Source organism: Silurus aristotelis (assembly GCF_946808225.1).
Source record: "Silurus aristotelis genome assembly, chromosome: 5".
Taxonomy (NCBI): domain Eukaryota; kingdom Metazoa; phylum Chordata; class Actinopteri; order Siluriformes; family Siluridae; genus Silurus; species Silurus aristotelis.
In genome coordinates this window covers 33068347-33087854 of record NC_139578.1, presented here as the reverse complement: position 1 = coordinate 33087854, position 19508 = coordinate 33068347, and the positions used below count along the sequence as shown (strand labels likewise).

Below are 19508 nucleotides of genomic sequence, written 5' to 3'. Positions count from 1 at the left end.
GTGTTTGTATGTGTGTCAGTGTGTGTTAGATGTGTGTGAGTGTGTGTTGGATGTGTGTGAGTGTGTGTTTGTATGTGTGTGAGTGTGTGTTAGATGTGTGTGAGTATGTGTGTGTTAGATGTGTGTGAGTGAGTGTTAGATGTGTGTGAGTGTGTTAGATGTGTGTGAGTGTGTTAGATGTGTGTGAGTGTGTTAGATGTGTGTGAGTGTGTTAGATGTGTGTGAGTGTGTTAGATGTGTGTGAGTGTGTGTTAGATGTGTGTTAGATGTGTGTGGGTGTGTGTGAGATGTGTGTGAGTGTGTGTTAGATGTGTGTGAGTGTGTGTTAGATGTGTGTGACTGTGTGTTAGATGTGTGTGAGTGTGTGTTAGATGTGTGTGAGTGTGTGTTTGTATGTGTGTGAGTGTGTCTTAGATGTGTGTGAGTGTGTGTGTGTTAGATGTGTCTGAGTGTGTGTTAGATGTGTGTGAGTGTGTGTTTGTATGTGTGAGTGTGTGTTAGATGTGTGTGAGTGTGTGTTAGATGTGTGTGAGTGTGTGTTAGATGTGTGTGAGTGTGTGTTAGGTGTGTGTGAGTGTGTGTGTGTTTGTTTGTATGTGTGTGAGTGTGTGTTAGATGTGTGTGAGTGTGTATTCGATGTGTGTGTGTGTGTGTGTATGTGTGTGTGTGTGTGTGTGTGTGTGTGTGTGTGTGTTAGATGTGTGTGAGTGTGTGTGTGTTAGATGTGTATGAGTGTGTGTTAGATGTGTGTGAGTGTGTGTTAGGTGTGTGTGAGTGTGTGTGTGTTTGTTTGTATGTGTGTGAGTGTGTGTTAGATGTGTGTGAGTGTGTATTCGATGTGTGTGAGTGTGTGTTTGTATGTGTGTGTTAGATGTGCGTGAGTGTGTGTTTGTATGTGTGTGAGTGTGTGTTAGATGTGTGTGAGTGTGTGTTAGATGTGTGTGAGTGTGTGTTTGTATGTGTGTAAGTGTGTGTGTGTTAGATGTGTGTGAGTGTTTGTTTGTATGTGTGTGAGTGTGTGTTAGATGTGTGTGAGTGTGTGTAAGATGTGTGTGAGTGTGTGTTTGTGTGTGAGTGTGTGTTTGATGTGTGTGAGTGTGTGTTTGTATGTGTGTGAGTGTGTGTTAGATGTGTGTGAGTGTGTGTTTGTATGTGTGTGAGTGTGTGTTAGATGTGTGTGAGTGTTTGTTAGATGTGTGTCTGTTTGTATGTGTGTGAGTGTGTGTTAGATGTGTCTGATTGTGTGTTAGATGTGTGTGTGTGTGTGTGTGTGTTTGTTTTTTTGTGTGAGTGTGTGTTAGATGTGTGTGAGTGTGTGTGTGTGTTAGATGTGTGTGAGTGTGTGTTAGATGTGTGTGAGTGTGTGTTAGATGTGTGTGAGTGTGTGTTAGATGTGTGTGAGTGTGTGTTTGTATGTGTGTGAGTGTGTGTTCGATGTGTGTGAGTGTTGGTTAGATGTGTGTGAGTGTGTGTTTGTATGTGTGTGAGTGTGTGTTAGATGTATGTGAGTGTGTGTGTGTGTGTGTGTGTTAGATGTGTGTGAGTGTGTGTTAGATGTGTGTGAGTGTGTGTTTGTATGTGTGTGTGTGTGTTAGATGTGTGTGAGTGTGTGTTAGATGTGTGTGAGTGTGTGTTAGATGTGTTTGAGTGTGTGTTAGTATGTGTGTGAGTGTGTGTTAGATGTGTGTGAGTGTGTGTTTGTATGTGTGTGAGTGTGTGTGTGTTAGATGTGTGTGAGTGTGTGTTTGTATGTGTGTGAGTGTGTGTTTGTATGTGTGTCAGTGTGTGTTAGATGTGTGTGAGTGTGTGTTGGATGTGTGTGAGTGTGTGTTTGTATGTGTGTGAGTGTGTGTTAGATGTGTGTGAGTATGTGTGTGTTAGATGTGTGTGAGTGAGTGTTAGATGTGTGTGAGTGTGTGTTAGATGTGTGTTAGATGTGTGTGGGTGTGTGTTAGATGTGTGTGAGTGTGTGTTAGATGTGTGTGAGTGTGTGTGTGTGTTAGATGTGTGTGAGTGTGTGTTAGATGTGTGTGAGTGTGTGTTAGATGTGTGTGAGTGTGTGTTTGTATGTGTGTGAGTGTGTCTTAGATGTGTGTGAGTGTGTGTGTGTTAGATGTGTCTGAGTGTGTGTTAGATGTGTGTGAGTGTGTGTTTGTATGTGTGAGTGTGTGTTAGATGTGTGTGAGTGTGTGTTAGATGTGTGTGAGTGTGTGTTAGATGTGTGTTAGTGTGTGTTAAATGTGTGAGTGTGTGTTTGTATGTGTGTGTGAGTGTGTGTTAGATGTGTGTGAGTGTGTGTGAGTGTGTGTTAGATGTGTGTGAGTGTGTTTTAGATGTGTGTGAGTGTGTTAGATGTGTGTGAGTGTGTGTTAGATGTGTGTGTGTGTGTGTGTTAGATGTGTGTGTGTGTGTGTGTGTGTGTGTGTGTGTGTTAGATGTGTGTGAGTGTGTGTTTGTATGTGTGTGAGTGTGTGTTAGATGTGTGTGAGTGTGTGTTTGTATGTGTGTAAGTGTGTTAGATGTGTGTGAGTCTGTGTGTGTTAGATGTGTCTGAGTGTGTGTTAGATGTGTGTGAGTGTGTGTTTGTATGTGTGTGTGTGAGTGTGTGTGTGTGTGTTAGATGTGTGTGAGTGTTTGTTTGTATGTGTTTGAGTGTTTGTTAGATGTGTGTGAGTGTGTGTTTATTTGTGTGTGAGTGTGTGTTAGATGTGTGAGTGTGCGTTAGATGTGTGTGTGTGTGTGTTAGATGTGTGTGAGTGTGTGTGTTAGATGTGTGTGAGTGTGTTTGTATGTGTTTTAGATGTGTGTGAGTGTGTTAGATGTGTGTGTGTGTGTGTGTGTGTGTTAGATGTGTGTGTGTGTTAGATGTGTGTGAGTGTGTGTTTGTATGTGTGTGAGTGTGTGTTAGATGTGTGTGAGTGTGTGTGTGTGTGTTAGATGTGTGTGAGTGTGTGTTAGATGTGTGTGAGTGTGTGTTTGTATGTGTGTGAGTGTGTGTTAGATGTGTGTGAGTGTGTGTTAGATGTGTGTGAGTGTGTGTTTGTATGTGTGTAAGTGTGTGTTAGATGTGTGTGAGTCTGTGTGTGTTAGATGTGTCTGAGTGTGTGTTAGATGTGTGTGAGTGTGTGTTTGTATGTGTGTGTGAGTGTGTGTGTGTGTTAGATGTGTGTGAGTGTTTGTTTGTATGTGTTTGAGTGTGTGTTAGATGTGTGTGAGTGTGCGTTTATTTGTGTGTGAGTGTGTGTTAGATGTGTGTGAGTGTGTGTGTTAGATGTGTGTGAGTGTGTTTGTATGTGTGTGAGTGTGTGTGTGTGTGTGTTAGATGTGTGTGAGTGTGTGTTAGATGTGTGTGAGTGTGTGTTAGATGTGTGTGTGTGTGTGTGTGTGTTTGTATGTGTGTTAGTGTGTGTTAGATGTGTGAGTGTGTGTTTGTATGTGTGTGTGAGTGTGTGTTAGATGTGTGTGAGTGAGTGTTAGATGTGTGTGAGTGTGTGTGAGTGTGTGTTAGATGTGTGTGAGTGTGTTTTAGATGTGTGTGAGTGTGTTAGATGTGTGTGAGTGTGTGTTAGATGTGTGTGTGTGTGTGTGTGTTAGATGTGTGTGTGTGTTAGATGTGCGTGAGTGTGTGTTTGTATGTGTGTGAGTGTGTGTTAGATGTGTGTGAGTGTGTGTTTGTATGTGTGTAAGTGTGTTAGATGTGTGTGAGTCTGTGTGTGTTAGATGTGTCTGAGTGTGTGTTAGATGTGTGTGAGTGTGTGTTTGTATATGTGTGTGTGAGTGTGTGTGTGTTAGATGTGTGTGAGTGTTTGTTTGTATGTGTTTGAGTGTTTGTTAGATGTGTGTGAGTGTGTGTTTATTTGTGTGAGTGTGTGTTAGATGTGTGAGTGTGCGTTAGATGTGTGTGAGTGTGTGTGTTAGATGTGTGTGAGTGTGTGTGTTAGATGTGTGAGTGTGTTTGTATGTGTTTTAGATGTGTGTGAGTGTGTTAGATGTGTGTGTGTGTGTTAGATGTGTGTGAGTGTGTGTTTGTATGTGTGTGAGTGTGTGTGTGTGTTAGATGTGTGTGAGTGTGTGTTAGATGTGTGTGAGTGTGTGTTTGTATGTGTGTGAGTGTGTGTTAAATGTGTGTGAGTGTGTGTTAAATGTGTGCGAGTGTGTGTTTGTATGTGTGTAAGTGTGTGTTAGATGTGTGTGAGTCTGTGTGTGTTAGATGTGTCTGAGTGTGTGTTAGATGTGTGTGAGTGTGTGTTTGTATGTGTGTGTGAGTGTGTGTGTGTGTGTTAGATGTGTGTGAGTGTTTGTTTGTATGTGTTTGAGTGTGTGTTAGATGTGTGTGAGTGTGCGTTTATTTGTGTGTGAGTGTGTGTTGGATTTTTGTGAGTTTGTGTTTGTATGTGTGTAAGTGTGTGTTAGATGTGTGTGAGTGTGTGTTAGATGTGTGTGAGTGTTTGTTAGATGTGTGTGAGTGTGTGTTAGATGTGTGTGAGTGTGTGTTAAATGTGTGTGAGTGTGTGTTTGTAAGTGTGTGAGTGTGTGTTAGATGTGTGTGATTGTGTGTTAGATGTGTGTGAGTGTGTGTTTGTATGTGTGTGAGTGTGTGTTAGATGTGTGTGATTGTGTGTTAGATGTGTGTGAGTGTGGGTTAGATGTGTGTGAGTGTTTGTTAGATGTGTGTGAGTGTGTGTTTGTATGTGTGTGAGTGTGTGTTAGATGTGTGTGAGTGTTTGTTAGATGTGTGTGAGTGTGTGTTAGATGTGTGTGAGTGTTTGTTAGATGTGTGTGAGTGTGTGTTTGTATGTGTGTGAGTGTGTGTTAGATGTGTGTGAGTGTTTGTTAGATGTGTGTGAGTGTGTGTTTGTATGTGTGTGAGTGTGTGTTAGATGTGTGTGAGTGTGTGTTAGATTTGTGTGAGTGTGTGTTTGTATGTGTGTGAGTGTGTGTTAGATGTGTGTGATTGTGTGTTAGATGTGTGTGAGTGTGGGTTGGTATGTATGAATGACTTCATTAATTCTTGCGTGTGAATCTTTAGTGCCTCATGTCCAAAGTCGTATTGCTTTCAGTCTTCATCAGTGTTTAAATTTTCTGCAACGTTTCTTCTTTTCAAGTTTGCCCTCATAAACCACAGCCATGTGAAAGTACACACACACACACACACACACACACACACACACACACACACACACACACACACACACACACACACACACACAGAGTTTATTGTCTCCCTATTTAGCATTTAGCATGTATTTGTGTGGTGGGAAGAAACTTCAGCTCCCAGAGGAAACCCATCCAGAGATTATGAAATCAGGACTGTGTGTGTGTGTGTGTGTGTGTGTGTGTGTGTGTGCAGATCGTTTTCAGCTGCAAATCTTCAACAGTAGAGGAAGTGACCTCAGAAGGTTAAATTTCCAACCACTGACCTTCATGATGCTGCTCAAAGTTTCCACCATGGCCCGATTGTGCGCACACAAACAGACAAACACACACACACACACACACACACACACACACACACACACACACACATACACACACACACACACACAGTTTTCCTATACAGTACAGACCAAAAGTTTGGACACACCTCATTCAAAGAGTTTTCTTTATTTTCATGACTATGAACATTGTAGAGTCACACTGAAGGCATCAAGGGCTATTTGACCAAGAAGGAGAGTGATGGGGTGCTGCGCCAGATGACCTGGCCTCCACAGTCACCGGACCTGAACCCAATCCAGATGGTTTAGGGGTGAGCTGGACCGCAGAGTGAAGGCAAAAGGGCCAACAAGTGCCAAGCATCTCTCGGGGAACTCCTTCAAGACTGTTGGAAGACCATTTCAGGTGACTACCTCTTGAAGCTCATCAAGAGAATGCCAAGAGTGTGCAAAGCAGTGATCAAAGCAAAAGGTGGCTCCTTTGAAGAACCTAGAATATGACATTTTTCAGTTGTTTCACACTTTTTTGTTATGTATATAATTCCATATATAATTCCACATGTGTTAATTCATAGTTTTGATGCCTTCAGTGTGAATCTACAATTTTCATAGTCATGAAAATAAAGAAAACTCTTTGAATGAGAAGGTGTGTCCAAACTTTTGGTATAGGATAGGAATGTATAGGATTGTGTATGTGTGGTTTGGGTTTCACTACACATATGTTTGCTAATTGTGGTATCAAGGTTGTAGCAAATGAAGGGTCATATGGACGTAAGTGACAAATCTACACCACATCCCATTCCACACTGAGATCTTCCAGTATATTTGGTGTGAGATTCCAACACTATGTGATGAGTTGGGAGTGAGAACATGTTGGAGATTCCTTCATCAGAGCTACTGATGTAGGTGAGATGATGTGAGGAGGCCTGGGGTGCATTCACTTTATTTCAGGAGATCTTCCATTCCAACCCATGGAGAGCAGATCTTCATGGAGTTGGCTTTGTGCACATTGTAATGCTGGAACAGGTTTAAGTGAAGGGAAAATATCATGCCACCGCATTCAATACCTGTGGAATACTCGGTTGTCTGATACCTTTGGAGGAATAGTAAATGTATCGTGAAGCTAGGGTCAGGGTCTTCTATAAAAAGACTTCACTGAACATCTGAGATGCCCTCATGCTTTGCCGAACCGTTATGTGTTATGATCTGAGATAATGTAGAATGTTTAGGACATAAAACAAATCCTGAAGCACACCATACACACGATAAAGCAGTGTGGTAGTAATGGTAACATGCTCCAGTTCTAACAGTAGAAAACCACCACCGTGCTTCGTCAGGTGTATGATGCTCTACAGGCTCTAGACGCCATAAATGGCATCATGCAAAGCTCCAAAATACTGATTTATTTCCTGCTGGTCTTTGTTAGAGATCTGAAGAGGAAACATATCACCTTCCAAGATGACTCAGGTGAGGAGCACAAATCCAACTACGAGTTTTAGAACTACCTTCCTCCTCTTGAGACGGTGGAATCATTATACCCAGTGATGATGTTCTGAATTGGAATACATACATACTTATGCACCAGGTTCTTTACTTTGTTTGTTGGGGTGATTAATTTGACCGAAAACTTTTTTTATTAAAACATTTATTTAGAGATGTAAATATATACAGTATATATAAAAATAAGATGCAGATTGACCTAAGATTGAACCCCCCAAACCCCATCAAGCCCCCCCCCTCACAATTTCCATAGAAACAAAAACTTACATTAACAAACACTCCTGCAGTAATGCATACAATTTTATGCGCTTCATTGTTAGCCTTGTTAGCAAAAAAAGAAAGACTTGGAGCGTAGAAAAGTGAGGCTTTGTGTCTGGGATTAATGCTCAGTCAGCTTCCTTTATACAACACAATACATGCTAATGTAAATCTCGCAAAGAAAAGGCCTGAAAAATTGGCATTGTGGCGATCGGTGACCTCGCGGGTAAGACGTGGCTCTTGACACGTTTAATTTTACCCACGCTGTAAACGCGATGAAACTTCAAAGCTTTTGTACATTGGCGATTTTTTTGTAACAATCTAAAAAACATCTTGAACTCGATCCGTAATGTCGAGCTCATCTGGGGGTTTCTGACCATACTTCCTGTTGTTTGTCTCCATCAGGGTTATCAGTTCAGAGCTGAAGCGCATGCGGAGGTATCCGAGTCTGCACACTTCAGCTCGTCGCTCCTCTGCAGGTCGAAGTAAGACTCGTAAACAGGAACCATATACTGCAGGAGAGAAGGAACAAAAAGCCAAATATCAGTTTAATACTTATGTGTAGTTTAGTTATTCGCTTGCCGTTTAGCTAAATTTGTTCTCAACTTTTTAGCACGTGCTCCCACAGAGTGGCCAGGAAATGCCTACCATGAGGACCTGGTGGTAATTTGAGTACAGTAAACCACAGAGAGGATGTGTGGGTGGAGGCACAATGTACAACTAGCTTTCAGAATTACCTGGTTGATTTGCAAGCAATTGGCATCATCCAAATTACAAATTCCTTTTCGAATCACTTAAATGCTTCGCTAAATGGTTAATCTGCATCGCTTTACTGGTCTTACATCCCTTTTCCGGACACTTGATCAGAAAAAAACATTCAGCAGGTGGCGTACTGGGACTTGCAGCTTCCCACACTGGGAACACTTTTCCTTGAGTTAGCTTCTGATTTGTAGCCATTGAGTTGAGTAAAAGTAGAGACACTCAGTAAAATATCTCCAGTAAAAGTAAAAGAGGAAAAGTTTTTACCTTTAAATGTACTTAAATATCCAAAAGTGCTATAATTTCTTATAACTTTTGTTTTTAATGTTCATTTTTATCACAAGATTCTTCACTTAATCACCTCAGTTTATGTGAAAAGACTCGAATGTGACTCTCAGCACACTGATCTAATAGACTCAAACACTGATTGATTTCTATTACAATTATCATGAACACGAAACCTTCTTAAATAAAAACATGTAAATGAGGTCACGTGTGTTGTGGCGAGTTCGAGTCTGGAGATGTTGAATTGATGCTAAACTATATGTTGGCGTAGACCCAGAGCGACACACAGAACACAGAGCTACATAACAGAACACAGAGCTACATCACAGCACAGAGAGCTACATAACAGAACAAAGAGCTACATAACAGAACACAGAGCGACACACGGAACACAGAGCGACACACAGAACACAGAGCTACATAACAGCACACAGAGCTACATCACAGAACACAGCTACATAACAGCACACAGAGCTACATAACAGAACACAGAGCTACATAACAGCACACAGAGCTACATAACAGCACACAGAGCTACATAACAGAACACAGAGCTACATAACAGAACACAGAGCTACATAACAGAACAAAGAGCTACATAACAGAACACAGAGCGACACACGGAACACAGAGCGACACACAGAACACAGAGCTACATAACAGCACACAGAGCTACATCACAGAACACAGAGCTACATAACAGCACACAAAGCTACATAACAGAACACAGAGCTACATAACAGCACACAGAGCTACATAACAGAACACAGAGCTACATAACAGAACACAGAGCTACATAAAAGCACACAGAGCTACATAACAGAACACTGAGCTACATAACAGAACACAGAGCTACATAAAAGCACACAGAGCTACATAACATAACACAGAGCTACATAACAGCACACAGAGCTACATAAAAGAACACAGAGCTACATAACAGAACACAGAGCTACATAAAAGCACACAGGGCTACATAACAGCACACAGAGCTACATAAAAGAACACAGAGCTACATAACAGAACACAGAGCTACATAAAAGCACAAAGAGCTACATAACAGAACACAGAGCTACATAACAGAACACAGAGCTACATAACAGAACACAGAGCTACATACAAAATACAAAGCTCAGAATTCAGAATTCCTGGTCTGGGGACTAAAAATTAGTAGGATAGAATGCCTGGAGCCTAACAGTTTGTGGATAAACTGAGGGCACCATGGGGATGAAACCCGTTCAAGGGTACAAGAAGGCACTGGCCATACCTGGAGTAAACTCCAGAAAGAAGGGGGCTACTGAGAGGGCCTGTAAGTCTCCTACTTTTTTAAGAGTGCAAATAGCCAGAAAAAACACATTATTGACTGTTATTATTAACCTTTATTTTTACAGGCAAGTCATTAAGAACAGGTTCTTATTTACAATGGCGGACTGTGAGGTGCCTCCAAGAAGCCTCGGCCAATAGCTAAAAGGGGGGCTCAGATAGAGCCTCCAGCACAACGACCAGGTTCCATCCAGGCACTCTAGGTCAACGTCACCAGTGGGTCTCTGCCCAGTAATTGCACCGCCACGTGGGCATTATACACCGAAATTGCAGACGCGTACACTTTGAGGGTGAACGGAGCCAACCTCTCCAAACATCTAAGGCACGTAGGGCCGCATGACCTTGATAGTACGGAAGGATCCTTGGGTCCTGAGCCACGACTGAAGGGTTCTCATGTGCAGGAGGCCAAGTGGAATCACATTGGACGCTGCTGCCATAAGCCCGAGCAGACATTGGAACTGCTTGACAGTGAGTGAATGCCCTTCCCTGACCCTCCTGATGGCATTAAGGATGGACGCAATGCGGGCAGGGGAAAGCTGTGCACGCATAAGGGTTGAATCCTTGCCATGACACCTAGATAAGTACCTTCATGTGAGCGAGTACGACATCTCGATGCCGGACTGCTAACTGCTCTGATCGAGCTTATATCAACCATTTGACGATAAAGTTTAGGATGCGGATGCCCTGAAGTCTCAGGGGAACCAAAACTACATCCACGCACTTTGTGAAGGTGCAGGGTGAGAGGGCAAGCCCAAATGGAAGAACCCGATATTGGTAAGCTTCGGCCCCCAAAGGAACCTCAGGAACTTCCTGTGAGAAGGGAGGATGGATACATGAAAGTATGCATCATTTAGATCACCTCTCTATATGCTGACTCATCGTTCTTGCTGATGAGACCCACCACGGTCGTGTCATTGGCATTAATGAGGAGGTGAGGATTCTCTAGTTATCCAGCGGGGTTGAGGGGCATTGAGAAGGTCAGTGTGTGCAGGATAATCGAATTCTTCAACAATCATGTCTTCATGGAGCTTAGTTAATGGAATAGGGCTACGTATCTAGGGTTCAGGTTCCCTGATGGCAGTGTCCTTTTTCAGCTGGATGAAACTTCCTGGGACCTCCACACTGCAACACCCTGCTTATGAACGGTTTGAGGAACACGATCAAGAGTTCAAGGTGTGGTGGTCAAGGATTGGAAATTCCCCCGATCTAAATCTTCTTTAGAACATACTGCACATCAAACGTATAAGTTCTACCTTACAATGTACAGAACTTAAAGCATCTTTGTGCCAGATACCGGAAACACACCATCAGAGGTCCGACGCTCAATCCCATAATACCACACACATTATAGTGGAACACATACATTATAGCTCTCAGATTAACTCAGAAATGAACCTGACTAGCAGGAAAAGAGCCTCAGCAGACTCTTCACAGGGTTTCTTACCCATTGTGTGGATCCTCTGGAAGTTGCCGTGCTTCCTCTGTCCTCGCTGGCTTCCTGCTCCTCCCCCTCACTCGGAGGCCCCTCCCTTATCACCGTTCTCTCTACAACAGGAACACAGATTTACGTTGCGTAAACGTTTTTTCTTTTAAAGCCTCAGACCTCCTGAGAAGAGATCTCTGTTTATCATGTTTCAACAACATCAAGGCGTCTTATCAGTCAGCTATCCAATTTAGTTGCGGGTTGCCATAGCAACAACCCATATTCAGGGCAGCGATGGTCGTCATGACTTACGTTTTAATTTAATAACGTCTTTTTTCACGAATATCTATACAATTATTTCCAATAGTCTATTCGCATCATTTCATAGTGTTTCTGTCACTTGCTCTGTTTCCTATGTTAGAGTTTCTATCCTGTCAGATTTTAGCGATCAGGGAGGTGCAGTTGTGGCTACAGTGAAAGGAGACGTGTTGATTTGTGTTCATTGGGTTTCGTGCATTAGTGATGACATTCATTCTCACTGTATGAGATTCCAGTGAGATGCAGCAATCTGTTCTACTGCACTTCTTTGTAATACTGATGGTATTAAGAGGTTGATTGATTTGGGTGGCTGGTGGATGGATTAACGAGGTGGAAGGAGAAGTGCTCACTAACACAGATTTCAACAGATTTGTGAACAATATTTGATAGAAATAGGTCTTTTGTGTACATGGAAAAATTCTTTGAGATCAACTCATGAAAAACGGGGGCAGTTGTGTTGTGTTTATAATTTAGTTTAGTTGATACATACATCTGTATTACCAAAATAGGGTCGAACAAACTATTTCATAAAATTTTTCCATTTATTAATTTTTTTTATGCCAATTTAATTGATTACTCAATTTGACCAATATAATTAAGTGTATTGCATTAATCCGAATTATTCTATTTTATTTTTTATAAATTATTATAAAATATAATTTTAGATATTATTTAAACAAGCAGACGTTTTAATAAAAAATTTTAAGTTTTTGGCACAATATATTAAACCTAATTTGTATATAATATGAATAATGTTGTAACTAATAATTAGAACAACAAATGAGTATTATTATTATTATTATTATTATTATTATTATTATTATTATTATTATTATTATTATAAGTAATTAAATATGAAGTATCTAAAGTATTCCATTTATATAACTTGAGTGTTTATTGAACTAGAGCCTAGCATATAGATCATGTGTGTGTGTAGATAGATAGATAGATAGATAGATAGATAGATAGATAGATAGATAGATAGATAGATAGATAGATAGATAGATAGATAGATAGACATTATATAGCCCTCGTAGCTGAATGCATCTCCACAAAATCTCCACAAAATCTAGTGGAACATCTGCCCAGATGAGTGGAGCTCATTATAGCAGTAAATGTGAATTAAATGTGGATAAAAAATAGAAATCTTATGGTCCGCTGTCCACAAACGTTTGTCCACACAGTGTTTTTTCTGGGATAAAACGAAGTATAAGTGAATTGAGTTGTACCTGATTGTCTGCAGCAGTGTTTCAGCCCCCACACACACAGACACAGACAGATGGACAGAGTGACTGCAACGGCGGACACGGACCCCACCAGCCCCGTCACTGATCCTGACTGTGTGTTAGGCGACGTGGTGCTCAGCGTTTTGGCAGTGGAACTGAGAGGACTTTCATTAGAACCGTTAGCTGAATTTAAAGAAAGTCATTTATTATTAGAAAGTTATTATTAGACACTTCTCATTTCTGCACGTGTAAATAAATAAATAAATAAATAAATATGGATAATAACTTTGAGACATAAATACATGAACAATAAATAACTAAAATAAAATAACCAAAAAAATAAATGAATAAATATTTTGTTATAAAACTTAGCTATGTAGGTACATATTTTTTTTAATTAATAGGGGATTTAATTAAATTTTTTATCAAAAATAGCAAATTAAAAGCAAATAAGGTATATTCATTATTACTACTTATATTTACTATTATTATTATTTATCTTTCATTTTAGAATTTTTTTTATTTATTTATTGTTTAAACGTAATATTGAAATAAAACTCACTGCTCTTACGCTGGTATGTAACGGTCGTTCCTCCTCCTCGTTTTCTTATCAGGCGAGGAATGTCTTGAATAACTTCACAAGTATAAACTCCTGAATCATTAAAATCAGGGTGTTTTATCACTAATCTTGCACTGCTGTTGTTGTAGATTTCTATGATGCTGTGCTTTTGGTCAGAGTGAATTCTCTGATTGTCTTTAAACCAGTTCAATTTTAGTCCCGTGTTGTTGATGTTCCAGCTGCAGTTGATCTGAATTTCAACTCCTTCCATCAGCGTGATTGTGTGCGGAGTCTGAGTCACGGAAAAACCATCGCTGGAACCTGGAGGAACGAATCAACAATGTTTAGATTACAGCAAAATACAATCAAAAATCAAAATAAAGAATATTGAGTAAAAGTAAAACACAAAAGTACTATAGATTAAAAAAACTACAGATGAGGGTTAAACTTACAGGGATAAATAAATCATGCAAAGATTTGTTTGTTTTTTACACACACACACACACACACACACACACACACACACACACACACACACACACACACACACACACACAAATTTGAAAAACTGCAAATAATTGGGTGGTTGACTGTATATATATACATGCACAGGAATCTGCAGCGGGACTGAATGTTCAGGAACGTTAGGTATAACATTTTAAACTCTTTTTTCAATAACAAATTTTATCAAAATTTTAAAAACACATTATTGTATTATTCATTTGAAGTGATAAATACAGCATTTTTGTCCATTACGTTACATTTTCTGTTGAGTACATCAAAAAGGAACCAACTTACTGGCGTAATGTTTGTCTGTCTGTCTGTCTGTCTGTCTGTCTGTCTGTCTGTCTGTTAACATAATTAAATGTTAAGTTTAGGAATGTTTATTGATAATAAATGATCCAGTGTTTTACAGGGGAAGAGAAAAACTCCCTGAGACTTCATGATCTAGAAAGTGTGAGAGGAACCAAAAGAGAACTCTTCCTCGTCCTCGTCCTCGTCCTCGTACTCACAAACGAATGTTTATTCATCGTTCACCTGAATATAAATAACTGTTTATGGGCAGTTAAGTGCTAATCTTCAGTAGCAGATGTATGTATTTATTGATTTTTTTTGAGCTTCTGAGCTTGTTTTTGACATGTAAGGAAGCTTTAGAAAGTGTGTAGCACATGGATTAGTGTAAATTTAGCGAGCTACGAGTCTGAATTTAAAAATAAATAAATAAATAAATATAATAAATCAAATATAAAAAAATCTCATAAATAAATAATCAAATTTAAACTTTGTGTTGATTGTATTAAAGCCAAAAGTGTGGACACACACACTCTCTCTCTCACACACACACACACACACACACACACACACACACACACACACACACACACATACACTGCATGAAGATTATCTTGATTGTATCATGGTGATGAAGCAGGAAGTCTGTGTGTAACAGTTATGAGTTATTAATACTCAGAGTTTTATATGTTCTTCAGTAATGTTGTGTTACAGAACACACACACACACACACACACACACACACACACACACACACACACACACACACACACACATACACTGCATGAAGATTATCTTGATTGTATCATGGTGATGAAGCAGGAAGTCTGTGTGTAACAGTTATGAGTTATTAATACTCAGAGTTTTATATGTTCTTCAGTAATGTTGTGTTACAGAACACACACACACACACACACACACACACACACACACACACACACACACACACACACACACCCCACACCATAAATCTTATGCAGATAGTTATGTATAATTCTGTGTGTGTGTGTGTGTGTGTGTGTGTGTGTGTGTGTGTGTGTGTGTGTGTGTGTGTGTGTTTCAGACTCACCCCAGGAACACAAACAGGAAGCCAGAAGCCCACAGAGCGTAATGCAGAGACGTTGCATCTCTGAAAGTCCATCATACACTGAACACTGAGCTATTGTTAAACCTCAGGCCGTCACTCTCACACACACACACACACACACACACACACACACACACACACACACACACACACACACACACACACACATATATACATGCGGACACAGATGTGCTACCACCCAATTTTCCACACCCACTGCAGAACTGCAGAACACACGCACATGCGCACACACACACACACACACACACACACACACACACACACACACACACACACACACACACACAAACACACACAGACACACACACACATTGACACACACTGAGACACACTGACACACACACGCACACACACACTGACACACACACACACACACACACACACACACATTGACACACACTGACACACACTGACACACACGCACACACTGACACACACGCACACACACACACACACACGCACACTGACACACACACACACGCACACACACACACTGACACACACACTGACACACACTGACACACACACACACACACACACACACACACACACACACACACACACACACACAGAGCTCTAAAAAAGCAGCTCTAAACACCTAATAAGACAAAAGAATGCATGTGTAAATCATTTTTCAGGTTTTTATAAGAAAACATGACTCTATTCCTCACACTGCTGCATGCGGCCCGACGCCTTCAGCCCTCAACAAATCCACAGACGCCTTCAATGAATCCACATACAGGAAGTGAAACAGTGGGTGAGTAAAGAGAAACAGGTCAGGTGATCATCCACCAGGCAGGGTGAGGAACCTGGACGGGGAATCCAGAACAGAATATCAGAAGGTGGTGAGAACATCGAGGTTTGGTGACTTCACGGTGAGGGTAGAACCCAAAGCATTATTTTATATATAGTGCATGGGAGGTGAGTGCACGGATCGAGGACCGTTGGAGAGAACAGGACATCAAGGACTACATGGTCATGAACATTACACCTACCCAACATCTACCATGGTATCTAATTATCACAAATATATCAAATGAGAGGGAGGGCAGTGGAGGGGTGCGGTTACAGGGAGAAGAGGTGAAGAAGGTGGAGGAGTTCATGTACCTGGGGGTCAACAGTGCAGAGTAATGGAGAGTGTGTTAGAGAAGTGAAGAAAAGAGTGCAGGCAGGGTGGAGTGGGTGGAGAAGAGTGATAGCAGGAGTGATTTGTGATACTCTTCTATCTGTGAGAGTGAAAGGGAAAGTTTATAGGACTGTGGTGAGACCTGAGATGTTGTATGGATTAGAGACAGTGGCATTGAGTAAAAGACAGGAGGTGGAGCTGGAGGTAGCAGAGCTGAAGATGTTAAGGTTTTTGTTGGAAGTGACGACGATGGACAGGATTAGAAATGAGTTTATTAGAGGGACAGCTCTTGTTGGACGTTTTGGAGAGAAGGTGAGGGAGGTGAGATTGAGATGGTTTGGACATGTGTAGAGGAGGGACATGGGGTATATTGCTAGAAGAATGCTGAGGAGAAAAGAAAGGCTAAGGAGGAGGTTCATGGATGTGGTGAGGGAAGACATGCAGGTAGTTGGTGTGAAAGAGGCAGATGTAGAGGACAGGGTGGTATGGAGACGGATGATCAGCTGTGGCGCCCCCTAATGGGAGCAGCCGAAAGAAGAAGAAGACTCTTGCCACCCTGCCTGCTCTGGTTCTTGTTCCTGTACCTGTTCTGTATCCTGACCACGTCTCTGCTCTGGTTTTGACTTTGGACTTGTCAGCTCTTAGATTTTTTGGACTTTTTTTTGGATCTGGTTTAGTCTCTGCTGCATCGCCCTGTTTGCCTGTGTTTAGACGCTGGACTGTTTTTTGGACTTAGTTTTTTTGCCTTTGCCTCTTTGCTCTGCTTGCTATTTCATTTAAGCCTGTTTTCTCCGTACCCCTGTCACATCCTCCATTTGGCTCTCTCCATCCAGTCTCCACTCACCTGCTTTTCTGACAGAATAATCTGGCCTTGCATCGTGTCCCGTCTTTTCCTGACAGAATAATCGGCCAAAAATGGACCCAGGGGATGCAATAAAGTGTTGGGCTTGGTCCGCCACAAACCAGCAATTCAGAAACCCAACTGAGACGGTGGATATTTTAAAGCCCAGCCCCCAGCAGAGAACGGGATATTTTCGGGTGCGTCACAAACAGGCCAAATGGTTTTAAATACCATCCTAAGATGGCTGTCCCTCCGGCCCCTGCGCTTTGCTGGGGGGCTGCCCAACCTCACCTTTCCTGCCTGGCTGGGGACGTCGCCCCACTCTTCTAACCTGCCGAGATCACCGCTATGCCTGTCTGCCCTGCCAAGCATGCCCCCAAGCCTTTCCAGAATCCTGCAGAGGGCGCCGCTCCACTCCAGAGTCCCGCCGCGGGACAGAAATAAAAATACATAAACAAAAACAAATGCGTAAATATTAGAATAAAATGCATTAGAAAAAATTTATAAAAACATCCATGAGTAAATGTTTTATTTTTTACAATAAATAAATAAATACATTCCATAAACAAGTAAACAAACAAGAACAAACAAACAGGCAAATAAACCAATAATGAACAAAAAACTTGTTAAAAAATTAACAAGTAAACAAAGAATTTTTTTTATAAACAAGTAAACAAACAACCAAATAAGAAAATAAATAAATAAATCAATTGCAAATACAAAAACAATTAAATTAAACATGTAAACAAACAAACAAATAAATAGGCCAAAATATTTTGCAGAAAAATAATGACAGCGTTTATGCTAATTTAATGGCGCATTCACTTTTACTTTCACTTAAAAGAAAACAAACACTTTATTCAGGTCTTTATATAAACGGAGGAATGTTTGGAAGAACATTTGGAGGAACGTTGTCTCGTTTTTACTGTGTACTGTGTACCACTGTGTATAGTAGAAATGACAATAAAAGCTTCTTGACTTGACTTGACTTTAAAACGTGACTCTATTCCTCACACTGCTGCATGCGGCCCGACGCCTTCAACCCTCAACAAATCCACAGACGCCTTCAATGAATCCACAAACAGGAAGTGAAACAGTTGGTGAGTTAAGTGAAACAGGTCAGGTGACCATCCACCAGGCAGGGTGAGGAACTTGGACGGGGAATCCAGAACAGAATATCAGAAGGTGGTGAGAACATTGATGTTTGTTGACTTCACAGTGAGAGTAGAACCCAAAGCATTATTTTATATATAGTGCATGGGCATGAACATTACACCTACCCAACATCTACCACGGTATCTAACAGTCTTTTAAACCTCCCATTTCACTCTTTTAAATACTCTTTTATCTTCTCCACCTGCTCTACTCTGCTCCTGTCCCTTTCTTCTACCTCTGGATGGAGTTAGGCTGGTTCCAACCTCAACATCCTAAAGATCCATGAAGTTCCTCAACAACTCAAGAACTTTGAGGATGGATTTGGACTGGAATTAATATCACCAGTCTGCTACACAGGTTCAGGACCATGAACAGTTCCTCCAAATTTAAAATCTTCAAACAAAACTGCACTGAAAAATACATGAAATATTAAAAAATATCAGAACACGTTTTATTTCATTCATTCATTTAAACACAATAAGAATAAATAAACATTCATTATGTGTAGAACAGAATCTCAGGGTTTCCTGTCCAAATCCTGCAGATGATTCCAGACCTACATGCAACCTTTGATTTTTTTACTTGTTTTTTGTATTCATCCCTCGCTTCTACTTCTCTTTCTTATTTTCCTGTTTATTTTTTCCCTATCTCCACTATTCTTTCTTTTCTTATTTCTTTATCCCTCTCTTTCACTACTCTTCTTTTTCCGATTTATTCATCCCTCTTTTCCATTCTCTTTCTTCATCTGTTGTTTCATTCACCATCATGACTTCACTTTCTTGTCTTTTTTCTTTATTCTTTCACTTATCTTTCATACTCTGATTTTTCATTCCTCTCTTTCACTTCTCCTCTTTTTCCTATTTATTCATCCCTTTCTTGCTTTTTCTCTTTTAACTCTGATTGTTCATCCCTCTCTTCCACTTTTCTTTCTTTTCTTGTTAATTCTTTCACGATCCCTTCACTTTGCCTTGCCTCATTTATTCATCCCTCACTTCTATTTCTCTTTCTTCATCTATTTGTTCATTCACCATCATGACCTCGCTTTCTTCTCCCCTTTGTCACAAATGTTCATCCCTCTCTCCCACCTCTCCTCCTTTTCCCAATTGTTCATACCTCGCTTCCAACTCTCCTCCTTTTCCTGATTGTTCATCCCTCTGTTCCATTTCAATTTCTTCTCCTGTGAATTCATTCACCATTTCCACCGCTCCTCTTTGTCTCAAATGTTCATCCCTCTCTCCCACTTCTCCTCGTTTTTCTGATTGTTCACCCCCCTCTTCCACCTCTCCTCCTTTTTCTGATTGTTTATCCCTCTCTCCCACTTCTCCTCTTTTTTCTGATTGTTCATTCCACTCTTCCATTTTAATTTCTTCTCCCATTACTTCATTCACCATCTCCACTTCTCT

General features: G+C 40.8%; 1 protein-coding gene across 1 annotated transcript; it reads right to left on the bottom strand.

Annotated features, from left to right (window-relative positions):
- Window positions 1-7162: 7162 nt before the first annotated feature.
- Window positions 7163-18486, bottom strand: LOC310725900 (uncharacterized protein). Its single transcript, XM_083541022.1, has 7 exons — window positions 16656-18486; window positions 15506-15985; window positions 14945-15186; window positions 13087-13404; window positions 12528-12707; window positions 11002-11102; window positions 7163-7702 (listed from the first exon to the last, which is right to left on the bottom strand). Exons 3-7 carry the CDS (start codon window positions 15000-15002, stop codon window positions 7601-7603), a joined length of 759 nt encoding a protein of 252 aa, XP_083397148.1. The 5' UTR covers window positions 15003-15186; window positions 15506-15985; window positions 16656-18486; the 3' UTR covers window positions 7163-7600.
- Between the last annotated feature and the right edge of the window lie 1022 nt (window positions 18487-19508).

Bases quoted from the DNA above. Each gene is read 5' to 3' on its own strand.
- LOC310725900 (XM_083541022.1), bottom strand. From the start codon at position 15,002: ATGCAACGTCTCTGCATTACGCTCTGTGGGCTTCTGGCTTCCTGTTTG. The intron at 13,405-14,944 runs GTGAGTCTGAAA...TCGTTCCTCCAG, and splicing joins TTCCTGTTTGTGTTCCTGGG to GTTCCAGCGATGGTTTTTCC. The intron at 12,708-13,086 runs GTGAGTTTTATT...CTTTAAATTCAG, and splicing joins TACATACCAGCGTAAGAGCA to CTAACGGTTCTAATGAAAGT.